General features: G+C 36.7%; 2 protein-coding genes across 4 annotated transcripts in view; both read left to right on the top strand.

The window, feature by feature from the left end:
* Nucleotides 1-6836, top strand: part of gfra1a (gdnf family receptor alpha 1a) — a 79469-nt gene extending 72633 nt beyond the window's left edge. For all 3 annotated transcript variants that reach the window (XM_051917775.1, XM_051917776.1, XM_051917777.1), the window contains 3 exons: nucleotides 342-547; nucleotides 3729-3773; nucleotides 4555-6836. In XM_051917775.1, coding sequence (XP_051773735.1) covers nucleotides 342-547; nucleotides 3729-3773; nucleotides 4555-4698 — 395 coding nt within the window. In that variant the 3' untranslated portion in view covers nucleotides 4699-6836. The remainder of the gene's footprint in view (nucleotides 1-341; nucleotides 548-3728; nucleotides 3774-4554) is intronic.
* Nucleotides 6837-8734: 1898 nt separating this feature from the next.
* On the top strand, nucleotides 8735-9856 carry apcs (amyloid P component, serum). The gene is made up of 2 exons (XM_051918059.1): nucleotides 8735-8910; nucleotides 9122-9856. The coding sequence occupies exons 1-2, from the start codon at nucleotides 8853-8855 to the stop codon at nucleotides 9790-9792; spliced, it is 729 nt and encodes a 242-aa protein (XP_051774019.1). The 5' UTR covers nucleotides 8735-8852; the 3' UTR covers nucleotides 9793-9856.
* The last annotated feature ends 5837 nt before the right edge of the window (nucleotides 9857-15693 follow it).

Raw genomic sequence — 15693 nt, 5'->3', positions numbered from 1 at the left:
TAGCATCCATGAGTTCATTCTCTATGCATATATGTTATTTGATATATTTAGAGAAACCTGTGCTACATGCATATACAGCATGCACATAAATATGTATATGAATTCCAGTATTTAGGCCTTGATTTACAGTCGAACACATTTGAAACACTAATAAACAGTCATGCCACTCTGATTTTATAGTAAACATCTCCCAGACTATCACGTTGACAGCAGACAGGAGGCAAAACCTGTCCACAGTGTTTATCTTGTATATCTCTGTATTGGCCTTCCAGTTAATTATTGAATATTTCATATCTCTCTTTTAATAGGAGGTATATACTGTCTTTGCTCTTTGTATATAGGCAATGCGATCCAGGCGTTTGGAAATGGGACTGATGTGAGCGTGTGGCAGCCAATGCCCCCAGTGCAAACCACCGCCTCTATGACAACACCATCCCAGAGGGTCAGGGATCGAGACAAATTACCTAATGCCATAGAACCGGCAACACACATCAACCATCTCAACCCGGCTGATAACTCCCTCTACCAGTTCTGTGGTAGCCTCCAGGTCAGTGGAAGTATTGCAGACATAGATCTTCATGTTTCATGTATGTATTGTGGGTTTGGTGTACTGTATGTGCCCCAGGGAGTGCAGGGTTTTAAAACAGACTATGTGTTTGTGGTCCTTATGTGTTCAGAGTTAATAAATACCTCTTGAAAAAAATGTTTTTATGAAGGGAATAGTTCAGTTGTGTATGCTTGATTTGAGAGAGCTATACTACGTCATAGGGGAGGGCGATTTGTCACTTCTTACTCCACTGAATATTTCTCAGGGGTAGGTTTAGTTTTAAAAAGTAAATTTTCAAGTAAAAACCTTAAAGTCTTGCTTACAAAAAAGAGCTATTATCAATGTTGTCAAACTATATTGGGTCAGTTGTCACAAAGGTAAACAGCGTATTAGGGTGCGTTTACATGACAACAATGTACTAAAAACAGAAAAGTTTTACCTTTACGTTTTCCGAGTACGGACAACAACATTATCAAAACAATCCCCATTCACATAGATCTGCGAAAATGACTAAAAACACTGTATTATGCATGCCAGGCCAGTAGTTGGCGCTGTCTGTTTGAAAAGAAACACCACGTGCCTATAGACTGAACATGTAATACGCAAGTGCATAATGTCACCGTTGTCACAAATTCCCATTTTTGTAATTTACATGGAGGCGATAACAGTATCATTTTCAAAAACTTGCACTTTGAAACCAGTTTTCAAAAGTTTGTTTTCAGGCCCCCAAAATGTCATTGTCATGTAGATGAACGGGCAAAACGCATACAAATTTTCCCGTTTTAGTTGGTTTAAATGGCCACTTAGATGCTACTATATCATATCTCTTTTTCATCAACACTTGACCCATTAATACTAACATTTTCTATTCCATTTCTATGCTATTTTTTCTATTTATTAAAAAAAAACCTTTCCACATGTACTGTGCTAGACTAACTGGGATTTTTGTTGGCTTAACTGCTTCTATTGTTCTTATTTTTAAGTCGCTTTGGATAAAACCATCTGCTAAATGATTAAATGTAACTGTAAATGTCTCTCAACAAAATTTAAAGATTAAAACAATTATGAAGCAAAATGTAAAACAGCAAAAATGTAAGGTAACACTCAGAAATGGCCAACAGAAATTTAATTATTGAATTGAATTTATATATATTTACCTTCATTACAAGGTTGACTCTTATTTGTACCATCTATAATAGAAATGTTGTAATATTCACAGCCTACATAATTTTCACAAAAAAAAATCCTAGGTGTTTGAAGTCAGCAACATTTGTGTAATTGGACTTTTGATTGAAAATCTTGTAAGTTCAGCATTTCTGTAGCTCAAACAGTAGGGTTTGGTGTTAGCAACACCCAGGTCATGGGAACGATTCCCAGGGAATGCATGAACTGATTAAAATGTATACGTTGAATGCAACGCAAGTCAATTCTAAAAGTGTCTGCCAAATTCATAGATGTACTGAGATGCAGCCTTTGTGACAACTAGCCTTGCTGCACATACAAATACAAATTTACAATGACTCAGAGCTGGCCATATATGGCATTTGTCTTTTAATTAGAGACAAGGCAAATATATAATCACAGACATTAGGGCGAACACACACTCACACCCATACACTCCAACAGAGAGCAGCACAGCAGCGGGAGAAAGTGGTTTTGAGAGTGAAGTTAATGAGTTTACATGTTTCTGTATTAGCCTCGCTGCTAAACGTAGTCCTCTGAGGGGGAGCAGCTGTCAATGTGAAAATGAGGAGAAGAACAGAAACAGGGAGTGCAGACTCATGGGATATGTCTGTCAGTCTTTCTTCATCGGTTTCAAATGATCGCAGCACACGCAGCTGACCTCCAGGAAAACTAGCGAGACGACTCCAGCATGCAAATGCCATGTTAACGCGGCCTTTGTTGCATATTAAATGACTTATCTCTCACTCTCGTTAAGAAATGGGATGTTTACAGCCAGCTTTACTGCTTGCGCCCCCCTTTAGTTATATGGTAGAAAGGGTTTTTGCCTTTGCATGTTTTCGTGTGGGTAAATTGACAGAGCCAGATGTGCATTACCACCCTCAAAACAAAGAGACATATGGTAATATCTCAACTTGTGTAAAAGTGTGTCAAAATGCAAGTACTGAGCACATTTATTTGCTGAATTACTGAATGCTCTGCTTTAGCCATACAAGACAGTTCTCGGTTCAGTGTGAACTCGTGTTCTAAATATACAATTAAAGTGAGAAACTCTCTGCTTAGTATGCTGTCAAGTGATTCAGTGAGATTAAGGGCCAATTTCATGAGTTTTGTTCTCTTTTTCCTTTTCTTCTTCCTTTTTTGGACTATTAGAGTGACATATCTTGCACTTCGGGAGTGTTTTTGCTTCAATGTAATTAAAACAGCACTTGATATGTACAGAGAACAATTATCCAACTTTTTTGTGCCTGAGAATTATACTTATTTTTTGTTGGTTTGGTTTATTTCTTCAATTTTGAAAATGTTTAAAGGGTGCTAGAACCACTCTAGGAGAAATTAATCATTGATATTAAACCTCAAACCCTCTTTCTGCTGGTCTGTAGATGCGGTTGTTTATAATGTTTCATGCAGGCTGAGGCATTGCTTTATCATGCTGGGCTCTGGCTTAGATTCAAGACGGCTGCTTTCAGGAGGATACCAAACCACTAACACGCAGGAATCCATTCATTATACTGTCACCAGCTCTCCTATATCACCACCACTTCTCACTTCCTTAGACACACATACCTGTACACAAGTACACACACATAAGGAAGTGAAATTCATACTTAACTGTATTCTACTGAAAGGGCTACATTTAAAATGGTAAAATTTGATCATTGTTTTTGAGAAATACTCAAATGAGAATCTTGCAGTAACCTACCTGCTATGATTAGTATTTATTTTAACTTACTTCTCTATAGTTGTATTGACACTCTATCTGAGGACAGAATTGCAATAGCATTATAAAGCACGCTACTAATACAATGCAATTAACGGCTATAAAATTGCAGCTATAAACACCAGTCTGAGTGTTTTGCTATCGATTATCTGCTGTGGATCATCTTGGAGCATTATTGTAATACAACATAAAATGTTGTTTGGAAAGGATTTTCTTGGTCCAAGATGATATTTAATTTCGATCGGATTGATTTAATAGAGCTTTATTTTTCCTTTCTAGGCTCAGAAGCTGAAGACAAACAATACAATAGATGTGTTATGTTTGGTAAGTATGCTTCTTTTCATGCTACAATGACATTGACAGCACATCTCAAACCAGACATATCTCCGATATATGTCAAGTGCTATTGAAAGGATGAATCATAATGAAACAAAATAACAAAGATAAAGCAGTAATTATCTCATGTCACATTAGCCCAGTTCGGCTGAACTTTGACACAGCACTAGAGGGCCCTTCCCGCCCGGTATGCACATGATCTTTGCGGTGGGCGATGGCAAAATGTGAACGTTGCTTATCTTCTGCCTTTTAAAGTTCACTAAATGTCATTGTACATAATAAAAGCAACATTATATGCTAGAATGACATTTAGTGTTGCAGCGGCAGGTCCAAACAGCCCTAAAAATGGACCTCTTTTCAGCGAACAATTTAATTTCAGAATCAAAGAGCTTTTTTAATCTCTTAGACATCTGAACCCATGTTAGGTATAACTCAGACAGAATGGCATTTTTATTTTTGAAATAATTTTATTTTTGAGTTGGAAGTTTTTTTTTTTTTTGCTGTTCTGTTGGACACTTTTATAGTGTTACAACACATTAGCAATTGTTTGCAAGGTGAAAGTCCTGTTCTTTTCTTTTTAAATGCGTTACGGTGTATTGAAAGCCTTTAAAAGCCAAGCACATATGCGTACAATTTCTGATAGAAGAGTTCAAGGTAAAATATCATAATGGAAAAATATGTGAATTTATGACTTATCTAACTATCTCTTGGCTGCTTAGAATAAATGTTTATCAGCTTTCTCACATGTTCACCATTATGTTCCTTTAAGGACCCACAGATCAATGACCCCAGCTCCTCCAATGCCATCTCCGGGAATTCGTCCGCTCGGCAGGCGTCTCTATCAGGCCTCCGCTATCTGCTGCTCCTACTGGCTACCTCCTTGTACTGCATCTTCACCGCATCGATGTTGTAGCCACTTAAGAACATAAAACATGGACAGTCACAAATTTGTACAAAGTCGATTGCTGTTCCTGGTCAATCTGTTGTACTCAGTACTCTCTCTTTCTCTCTCTTAGTCCATCCCATCCTCTCTCTCTCTCTCTCTCTCTCTCTCTCTCACTGTTCTGTTTTTAAGAGCTTTTGTTGATGTTGTTGATGCAACGAAACAAAGTGGTCTTGGTGTACTCGAGTTTCTGTCTCTTCCCTCCTGATTTTTGCATCGGAAGATGAAACGTGAAAGAAATGCAAGAGCTCCTCGGAATCATTGCAGCATTCCCATGTGATGTTGTGCCGTCTACGCAACCGCTGGTGTTTTGAGGGCCAGAAATCATAAGGACTCCTGTCACAGCAGTAGAGATTAATCTTATCTGTGCGTATGTGTACTTAAAGATGCAGTGTGCACCATCCAATGCTCACTGGTACACACAAAAACAGCAAAAGACACTATAGAGATGTGGTCACTGTTTATTTACACAAATTGTCTTCTGTCTATCTTTTATTTTGGTTGACGTTTTGGTGAAAATTAGATTCTCACAAATTGTGCTTCTCCTCTGTAGTTTTTCTACAGCATCATTGGCCTGTTTGTAGGTCAAACATATCAAAAAACATTTGCAAAACAGCTAGTCATAGAAAGTGAAAGGAGGGTTTAGAGGAGAGTTTACTGATCGAGAGTTTCCAGCCCAAGCTTAACTAAAAAGACCTAAAGGAAGTAACTCGTCTGATAATACATGAAGGAGCCTATTTGACAATTTTGCTCTTGTTTGTCATGGTGTGTTTGTGTGTGTGGCTGCACGTGTGTATGTTTAATGCTGTTTGTATGTCTGTTTGTTTGAACATAAGGAGGTCACAGGTTGACTGGATGGATGTGTCAATAGAACTGGGGTTTCATAACTCTTACGCCACAGTTTCCAGAGAAAACATGGACTGAGGCCGGAAAGCCATTGGTTTTTGTGTAATCAGGCCATATGTAAAGGTTCTATGTTACACTTGCATATACAAGTATCTGTAATTTGCACATCACCACTCACCAGGCTAAACTAACCGGCATCCACATATTTATCGAGTGTATGCTGCCTTTCTGATGTTGCTTTGACAGGGATTTTCATACTTCGGCCCAAATGAAACATGCAAACTAGTCATGTATGTATTATATACTGTAGCCAGTTTTTTGTACTGTATGTCTACACAAAAGTTACTGAAAGAGTCAGTATCGGTGATCCTGCATCACAGTTACTTAAAATCAGTGAGAATTCTATATGTCAATATGAGGCATGTGCAGTTTAACCACCTCAGCGGTATACGTTAAAAGAGTCTATGACATGCTGCTTTGGTTCATGTGGCATTTTGAACAAAAAAAATAATGTATTGTTGTACTTCATGTTATTTACAGAACATTTTAAGTGCTACATTAAAAAAAACACACAAACATATATATACTTCAACATGAACTATGTTTATAGAGCCTGCTATATTTAAATTGGGATCTGGTTGTACAATGTATTATCATATTGGATGAGGATTTATTGCTTTTCTCAGTAACTATATATACACTATATATTTTTGTTTAGAGATAACAGTACAAATTAAAGACTTACATCTGTTATTATTGCTGTCCTGTAGTATCCCAAATGAAGAAAATGAACAGCCATTTTAGTATAACACTATGCTATTGTTTTATGGTAAGCCAAAATGAAAGGGGAAAAAACTCTTATTTTTGTATCTTTTTGCATTATGGGTTTATTTATTGTAATGTTGTCTTTCCTGCTGGTAAGCAGTACAGGAACTTTAAAAGTATGAACATTAAAAAACCAAGCATGAGAGATAGAAATGCAATAAAAGCTATTGGACACAGTGTATAATGGATTCTACGCAGGCTTTCTGCAGTGGTCTGGTGTTTTTGGATTTGAATGCAGTTGCTGTGTGCTTCAGATGGGAACAGGAAAGTAAGAATGCCACATTGTAAAATCTATATTTCTCTATATTCACATGTTATTGCTCCAGAGCATTTAAAATGCAAACACAAGATTCCTCCACAATCTGTCACATTTCTTCTTAGCTTGTGAAAATGTAAAAAGTATTCTATGAAAACAATTAAAAATGTTGACACACTCACCTTTGTTGTTGTCTCTTCTTGTGTCAAGGGTTTCGTTTTGTTGTTTTTTTTTTTTTTTTTTTTTTTACGTACAGTTGTGGTCAGATCTATTGGCAATTAAAGGGTGCCAATAATTGTGGCCAACATGTTTTGGAGAAAAACATTTCATAATGTGATTTTCCCCCCACTTTAAATTATTTTCCTTCAATGAAAGGTTAGATTTTTGCTAATTTTATGAATTAAAGATCAAAAGGATAATCAATGCAAATTTATTTTTACAGTCATCTTTGATCATTTTTACCAAGGGTGCCAATAATTCTGACCACAACTGTAAGCAGGATGTATAAGAAGAATTTAGCCTAAATAGCCAAGGCAATAATTTTGTTCACCAAAGGAGACAGCAATAGGTCAGTGATGGCTGCTTTGAGGGCTGCACAATTAACTTTTTCACATTTGCATAATTTCCAAAACAAAAGTTTTGTTTTGTGGACAGAAATATTCAGCATTAAAAATAAAAAGTTCAAGGGTTTAACGTTTGAAAGACATTAAAGGGGTCCTATAATGCCCTTTTTACAAGATGTAATATACAATCAAACCAAAATTTATTCAGACACCTTGAACATTTCATTCATTAATACAGTTTATTCACTATAGTTAAAAAAAAAATATATATATATATATATATATATATATATATATATATATGACAAGAAAAAATATGAAAAATTTCACCTTAATTATATCAGATAACACTTAAGCAAAATATGGTCAGGTGAAAGTGTCTGAAATTTTTTGGTTCCAATTTTTTTTTATAAATTTTACTGGTAGTCCACTGTATGAATAATTTTTGGGTATAATATGTCACAGCTTACTTTTTTTTTTTTTTTTTTTGTGCCATCCTCACTTACATAAATGAACTATAGTGTCCTGCACCCACTAGTAAAAATATATCAAAAATGTCAATAATTTTTGGTTTGACTGTATGTCTCTGGTGTCCCCAGAATGTGTCTGTGAAGTTTCAGCTCAAAATATCCCACAGATCATTTATTATAGCTTGTTATTATAGCAATAGTCAAATTTGCCCCTATTTGGGGGTGAGCAAAAACATGCCGTTTTTGTGTGTCCCTTTAAATGCAAATGAGCTGCTGCCGCTTTCCAGAAGAGGGCAGAGCTTTAACAGTTTGCACTGTTAAACAGCGACAAAGCTGGATCTCACACGCAGCCAAAACGACGATTGTCAGTAATGGTGTTCAGCCTTACATTGCTCAAACCGGAGTCGGACACTTATGGAGAGACTCAGGAAGGTTTCTGAACGGTTAGTGGAAATCCAGCTTTAGTGCAAATCCAGCTTTAAATTGACCCTCGTTTTTAAAGCAGTCCGGCGTAAAACGATGACATGGTAACAACACTGTACTACAACAACTCTTCTTCTTCTCTAGCAGCCCAACATGGCCTTGCCACCTTTGTTGCGTGTTTTCGGAGGTAGGGTTTATGTACATTTTAGGGTTAGTGATGTCACTAACCCGGGAAGAAACTCGTTGTAGTCCCTACCAGCCATTTGTTGTAGTCCTTAAACGGAGAATTCTTTAAAAGAAAATATCTCCATTTACATTGAACTTTGAACATTGTAACTTTGCAGACGTTGTTTATGCTCTAACAGCAACATTACACACTAACTATAATCAACCACCCCTTTAAAACAAATATTCATATTGTAAATTTACTGTTCCTGGTCAATGTCAATGCAAAGACAATTTCTTTTTTTTTTAAACTCTATTCGATTTGATCACTGAAAAAGATCTTAGTTGGTTCTTATAAAGACTGAACCCAAGTGTGTATACTCTTAAAGAGCAACTATTCCATTGGCTGCAGAGTGTGCAGCCCAAATCATGCAGCCCCTCTCCTTATCTACACTTGTGACTGTACTGCCGAATCAGCACTAACATGCTGTGTCCTCACTGCAGTAGTGTAGTATAAAAAGAGCAGAGTGAGAAACTCGGGTACCTCTCTCGTGCTTGACTCGAACCAAGAGGACCATGAAGAGGCTCGCTTCATATGTTTTCTTTGTTGTCTGTTGTGGTCTGGCGTTGTCCCGTAAGTAATGGCAATGCAATACTAACAATATAATTTTTAAAATACCTCTGGGGTAAGAGAATTAATTTAGACTGCTATTATCATTTCATCTCTTTTTTTGCCTTTGCGTTTGTTCTGTAATCAATATAATACTACTGTACGGGTCAACCAGTGTGGGTTCACATTATTTTGAAGAGTTTTTAATGCCTTAAACATTTTATATAAACAACAGAGACAAAAACAGAGAGAAAATGTTTGAGGGAGAAGGTCATCACATTCCCAGAGCTGACCACCAGCAGCTGGGTGAAGCTCCACCCGAACGACTCCTTGGATCTGTCTGCAGCCACCGTGTGTTTGCGATTCTACACTGACCAAGTGTCCACCAGCTCATGTCTGTTTTCTCTGGCCACACCTTCCTACCCTCAAGACTTTTCTTTATCTTGGTCAGCTGACAGCAAACAATACCAGATGTATATTCATAGCGCCCCTGTTCTGTTCAAAGGGTTGTCACTCAAACTAAATCAGTGGAACTCAGTGTGTGCGACCTGGGATGCCACCAGTGGTCTTGCACAGATGTTTGTGAATGAAGTAGCCAGCATTAAGAAGATGGTGGGCCCTAAGGTATCTTTTAAAGGAGCGCCTGTCATAACACTCGGCCAGTATCAGACCCAATATGATGGAGGGTTCCAACAATCCTATATCTTCACAGGTTTTGTATCAGATGTGCATGTGCACAAAGAAGTCCTTACCTCCCGCCAGATTAAGACCTACATGGAGGCAAAGATCAAATACAAACTTGGTGATTACGTTAACTGGCACAATCTGAAATACACCATTGCTGGGTCTGCACAAGTGGAAGAAAAGCAGCAAGTAACCTTCTATACCAAAGAAGAGCCGATATAGTGCACTGCTGTGCTGCAATGTCATTGTAATGTCATGAGAAATGAATAAACTTCTTGACAGTGAACTCAAGTCTGTGCTGGCTTTTCAATGTTGACCAAATAAGAGCAGTCTAATGGACTTGAAATTAGTTTCAGATTTTGGTGGTTTAATGATCAGCTTGAGTAAAGTTGGCCTTCAGTTTGTATGTATTCCCACCCACTCACTCTAAACACATAATAGATAGAGTGGCATCATTTACCACTAATATTGTGAAATGACCCACGCAAGTTAATTTTATCAATAGCAACATTCTGAATGTGAGTTTTAATTTTCTGTACACTAATTTGTTAACCCACATTTTTCTTTTCTTTCTTTTACTTGCACTGTACAGTAAAACCTAAAATAGGAAAACAAACAACTAAAGGTGCAAACCTCTGAACACAAGTGTTGTTAGTGTTAACTAACTATTGAAAATCTTAATAAATACATAAATACAAAATTGAAATGTTGCATTGGAAAGCAACTAATTTAAATAAGTTAAAGCACTAAAATTAGTAAAACTAAAACTGGAATCAAAATAAACTAATAAAAATGACAAAAGTACATAACAAAACTACTAAAACTCAAACTGAAATTAAAATGAAAAATGAAAATATAAAAACAAAAACTAATTCACAATATTAATGAATACTGTAAGTAATACTAAAATAACACTTCTTAATGCATACAAACAAATAATTACCCTGAGGTCCAATGCACTGGTCCACATTACAAATGTCCTCCTCAAACGTCCATCAGAATGTCTTCCCAAAATAATAAATAAATAAATAAAAATAAACAAAAAAATAAAGGAAGCATCTAATATTAAATAAATTTTGGGTTAAAATTTAAAGGTGCATTTAATAGGCTTTATGTCAAACATCACATGAACATGAAACAGGTCTCAATGCACTATAAAAAGTAATACACTATATCTACTCAATAAAATAGCAACAGATTACAAGCAATATTATTAATTAAATTCAACATATAAGAATTGAGTTAGAATTAATCAAATTAATTCCTTAAAAGTCAACCATTTAAAATGTGTAAAATTAGCAAACACCATTACAAAAACCACAAACTGACATAAAAAGCAAAGAGTCAAACTGCCCAACTAAATAAAACACTGATCACCATAATAGTGACATTTTCAATAAAATCAACATGACACAAGAACACAAGAATCAACATCAACATCTAAACTTCTGTTAATTCTTGTGTTTCTCTTTCCTTCAGTGATTCTGCTTATCATCATCAGGTGTCTTCAATGTTGGCAATAAAAAATAAAGAGTTCTTAATTCATCTTTGACACTGTCTGTTATTCAGATATTTTTGTTTAAATTTTACTCCTTTTAAATGGTTGACATTTAAGGAATTAATTTGATTAATTCTAACTCAATTTTATTTATTGAATTTAATTAATGCTTGTTATTGCTTGTAGTTTGTTGCCAACATTTTATGGAGTAGATATAGCGTATTACTTTTTACAGTCTGTTGGAGAAAGTGTTAACAGCAGTATTAACTGACAGCGATATCTATGGACTTTTAAGGTAATCAACTAGTTATTTTTGTTGTTGGCGTATTATTCAATTTTATTATCCGATTGTTAGTGTGAAGAAAAAAAAGCTATCAATCTGCATATGAAATGGAGATTGGTTATGCTCACCTTGCTCAAGGCATCTTGAGTAAAACAGCTTTATATTTAACAAAGCACATACAAAAGACTGGTTTTACAGACAGTGCTGGGTATAACTGATTACATGAAATGTGGATTACATAATCAGATTCCAAAAATCAAGTACTTGTAATTAGATTATATTACATTTTAAAATACTCGTAATCAGACTACAGTTTGTTTGTTTGGGTTTTTTTTTACAATTTTTTTGTTTTTTATTGATTGCATGACTACATTCACACAATGGCAGTAAACCATTATTGATTCTCCCTATAATTCTTCTTTTTCATGTTTTAAATTTTCCTTTCTAAAATTTCATATTGCTTAAATTGCTTATCCAACTTTTCCAGCTTATCCAACATCCAGAAAGTCTTCTAGTTTGGTAAAATTGCACACACAGACCAGCCTCTAGTCAGGCTGTAATTACATGGAAAATAGAGATGCCACAAAGCATTTGACCACATGATGCACTTCATGTTGTTGATAACAAAAGAATGGATTAATATATTTTCTTTCTCTCTGTATTTTATATCAATATGGTACAATATTATGTTTAATTCAAAGTGATAAACAAATTAGGTCAAAAGTAATCTAAAAGTAATCCAATAATTATATTATCTAAAATATGTAATGTAATGGATTACGTTACTAACTACAATTTTTGTTGTGTCATTTGGTAACGGACTAAATTTGTAAGTAATCTAAAAGTTTGCTGCACATAACCCCCCTTCTTCAGCTAAAGTTTGCATCGTTGTTCGTTTGCTTTAAGTACCGATATTACAATGGTGTTAGATGCTGCACTGCCATCTCTCGACGTGGATCAGCATGACGTCTCTGAGTTTTATGTAAATTACACTGATTTAGAAAGCGGTCAACACAATGAAACACTACTTCGTATCTTGAAATGAAGCAATCACACATTACCTACTGTGCTCTTAATTATAGGCTATATAAACTGACTTTCTAAAATATACTTGATATGTTTTCAAACAAAAAAGACATGATGAAATGGGAAATGTTATGTGGAACATGATGATGTAAAGCACTCCATGTTACTGTTAAGAAGTACATGGCCATCATACTTCACATTACAATGTCCAAATTTGTAATAGAGTTGTAAAATTACCCTCCCAGTTAATCAAACATTCTGTGTTATAGTTATAAATGAATACCTTCCTTGAAATCCCTTCTCCAAGATGTTTAAACTTGATTTTTGAGAAATTTCATCAGATTTCTCTGCTGTTATTTAGACTGATGAATGAAAATTAAGCTCTTGAAATATCCAACTAATGAATGAATGCGGCTCCTCACAGACATGCACGAATTAGATCATATTTACCAAGACTTTTCGTGTGACCGTTTTATGGGCTGTAATTTGTACGGAATAATACTATTACATTAGTATGGAGAGAGCTGGCAGCATGGCTCATATTGGCTCATGTTGTGTGGTGTCAGGGGCCAGGCTCAGGTGCCTCAGGCATGTGGGTTCCTAACACACATCGGCAGGGGAGAACAGCTATCTTTACCATGACAGCCCCTAACACCGCATCCATAACCGTCCAATAATGAAGACCCACCTCATGCAAGTCTGATAAGTGTCTTGAGGCAAAGTTTGAGTCTTGAAATGCGAGGGACAATATGTATGCAGAAGATTGCTGCGTTTCTTTGATATGCAGTGTGTTGTTTATTTAGAGTGGTCTGATAGGGTTGAGTGTGTATTTGAGTGTGCAGGTCTCAGCACTCAACCAGAAGAGTTTGGGACTATTTTGCTAACTTTTGATATGTAAACATTGACTTTAAAGGGTCTGTAAAAGATGCAAGCCATCAGAACTTAAACACTGATCTAAACACACCCCCTCTTTTTATAGCTCTGCTGCTTTGGCATAACCATGGTATTTTACCTGTCAATCAGTAGCTAGACACCTGTTTTCAACCACTTTGAACCGCTCCTCCGGCAATACAAAGCTTTAGAGATGTTCACACTCGTCTTCTTTGGCCTCTTCATTTCCTTCTGTCTTCCAATTCCATTTAGCACAAATTTTGCATGCTCCAAACTGCTCCAAGTTTATAAAGTGCAACTATCGGGTTTCAGAAGTAAAAATCTCATTTATTTTCTCCATAGAAGACTTTCTTTTTTTTTTAACGATAACTTATAAACCTTTAAAGACAGACCTACCTGTGAGCTACGAGGTTGTATAAGCTTTTGCTAAAACCGTGTGTCTGCAATATTTTTTTAAATAATAATCGCATTCAACAGCAGAATTCCTGGTGAAAAAAAAAAACTACATTACCCATGATTCTGCAGAGAACTTTCCACCAATCAGAGAACTATGCCAGGCAAATTGTGGCAAAAGAACACTTTAAAATCCGCCAATCTCCAATGAAGCACTGTAAATGATGCTCTCAAACTACTTAAATATTTGTATGCTTATTTTGCAGCTATCATAAATCGTTTCTATATAAAATCAGCATGTTTAAATTGCTTTTAATTCCAATTATGTTGCTTATTATGCTTCATGGGATTGTAGTTCTTACCCTCATTAAAGCCATTAAGTATACAGTACAAGCTTTGTCTTTTTGTCCAATTTGACTTTTTTGCTTCAAATCAAAGTTTGTAATGTTGTTATTCACCTTGTAGCTGGTTGGTTTGGGTCTTTAGAATTCTTTAATGAAGACTTTTTAAAAATGAATGGGAAAAATAGTTCTGGATCCAAGAAGACAGAAAAAGTGGGCGGGCACTGTTGCACTCTGTTAAAAGTAAAGTGAAGTGATGTGTAGCCAAGTATGGTGTCCCATATTCGGAATTTGTGCTCTGCATTTCACTCATCCAAGAGCACACACACAGCAGTGAGTATTGAACACACACACACTCACTGTGAACACACACCCGGAGCAGTGGGCAGCCATTTTGTGCTGCGGTGCCTGGGGAGTGATTAGGGGTTAGGTGCCTTGATTTAGGGCTGCGTTCCTGTTCGTTTTTTTTTTTTTTTCTCATGCCCTTCCCTCATTAACTTCCCTCAGTCTCAATGACTCGAATGTACGTCATTGCTTACGTTGCATGAGTGCCTACTACTGGCAGAACTTTTGCAATGGGCTGAATTGGAACATCCTAAGTCCTGGGAAGTGCTTAGGGAAGTCTGCGAGTGCTTGTCTAAAAGTGGATTGGAACGCATCGACACGACAGCCACGACACAGTTCCTCAACAACCGTCCATACCACCGTGATGAATACGATCCTCAACTGGATGGAACTGAAATAAATACATTGAATGTTGCGATCCTATCAGACTTATGATAGCAACCTGAATCGTAACAAAGCGCTGTTGGCCAGAGGAGAACTGGCCCCCTGACTAAGCCTGGTTTCTCCCAAAGTTTTTTTCTCCATTTTAACACCTATTTGCCACTTGTCTGCCACCTGATGTCACCTGTTGGAGTTTGGGTTCCTTGCCGCTGTCGCCTTTGGCTTGCTTAGTTGGGGACACTTGACATTTGACTTGACATTTGATATTCAACAGTGCTTTGATCTGCCTGCATTGACACTATTCTTTAAGAGCTGCTGTGCAGCCAAATAATGTACCAGTTATCAATGTAAAGCTGCTTTGACACAATCTACATTGTAAAAAGCGCTATATAAATAAAGGTGACTTGACTTTGACTTTGACTTGACTTGACTTGACTTGACTTGACGCACCTCAGTTGTGGGTAATGACAGTGGAAGAGAGCTCTGTTCATTTCCTGCTGGTACTGAGACTCAAAACCAAGACCTTCGAGTTACACCTTCGGACTCTCTAACCATTAGGCCACAATTGCCCCGAAGAAGAAAGTGAGCTTGTGAACTTCACTGAGCTTGTGACCTTCAGTGACTCCCACCAAGTGCGTGTGACTGCAGCAGTGAGTGTTATCCTACTCATGGCTTTCATTTTCCCAAAACCGTACTGCCAGCTGTGAATGAGAAAATGATTGACATGCAGAAAGTACCTCAAAAGCGTTCTGATTGACTAAGCAAAGAATCTGATCCCAGTTCATGGACACTGTTTATTTTACTGCTTACATACACCAGGGCTGTCACAGAGATTGCGTGATATCTCAGGACATTTATTTCAGCGATACATTTCTGGGATTAGGATCATTTTCTGCATGCCATTCCATAAAGAAATCGCTTACAGCACCTTTATATCCACCCCTGCAGCTGCGCGTCTTGTCTTT

This window comes from Ctenopharyngodon idella, chromosome 13, assembly GCF_019924925.1.
Source record: "Ctenopharyngodon idella isolate HZGC_01 chromosome 13, HZGC01, whole genome shotgun sequence".
NCBI classification, from domain to species: Eukaryota; Metazoa; Chordata; class Actinopteri; order Cypriniformes; family Xenocyprididae; genus Ctenopharyngodon; species Ctenopharyngodon idella.
This window is presented reverse-complemented; position numbering and strand designations above follow the sequence as displayed.

Bases quoted from the DNA above. Each gene is read 5' to 3' on its own strand.
- apcs (XM_051918059.1), top strand. From the start codon at position 8,853: ATGAAGAGGCTCGCTTCATATGTTTTCTTTGTTGTCTGTTGTGGTCTG. The intron at 8,911-9,121 runs GTAAGTAATGGC...TATAAACAACAG, and splicing joins TTGTGGTCTGGCGTTGTCCC to AGACAAAAACAGAGAGAAAA.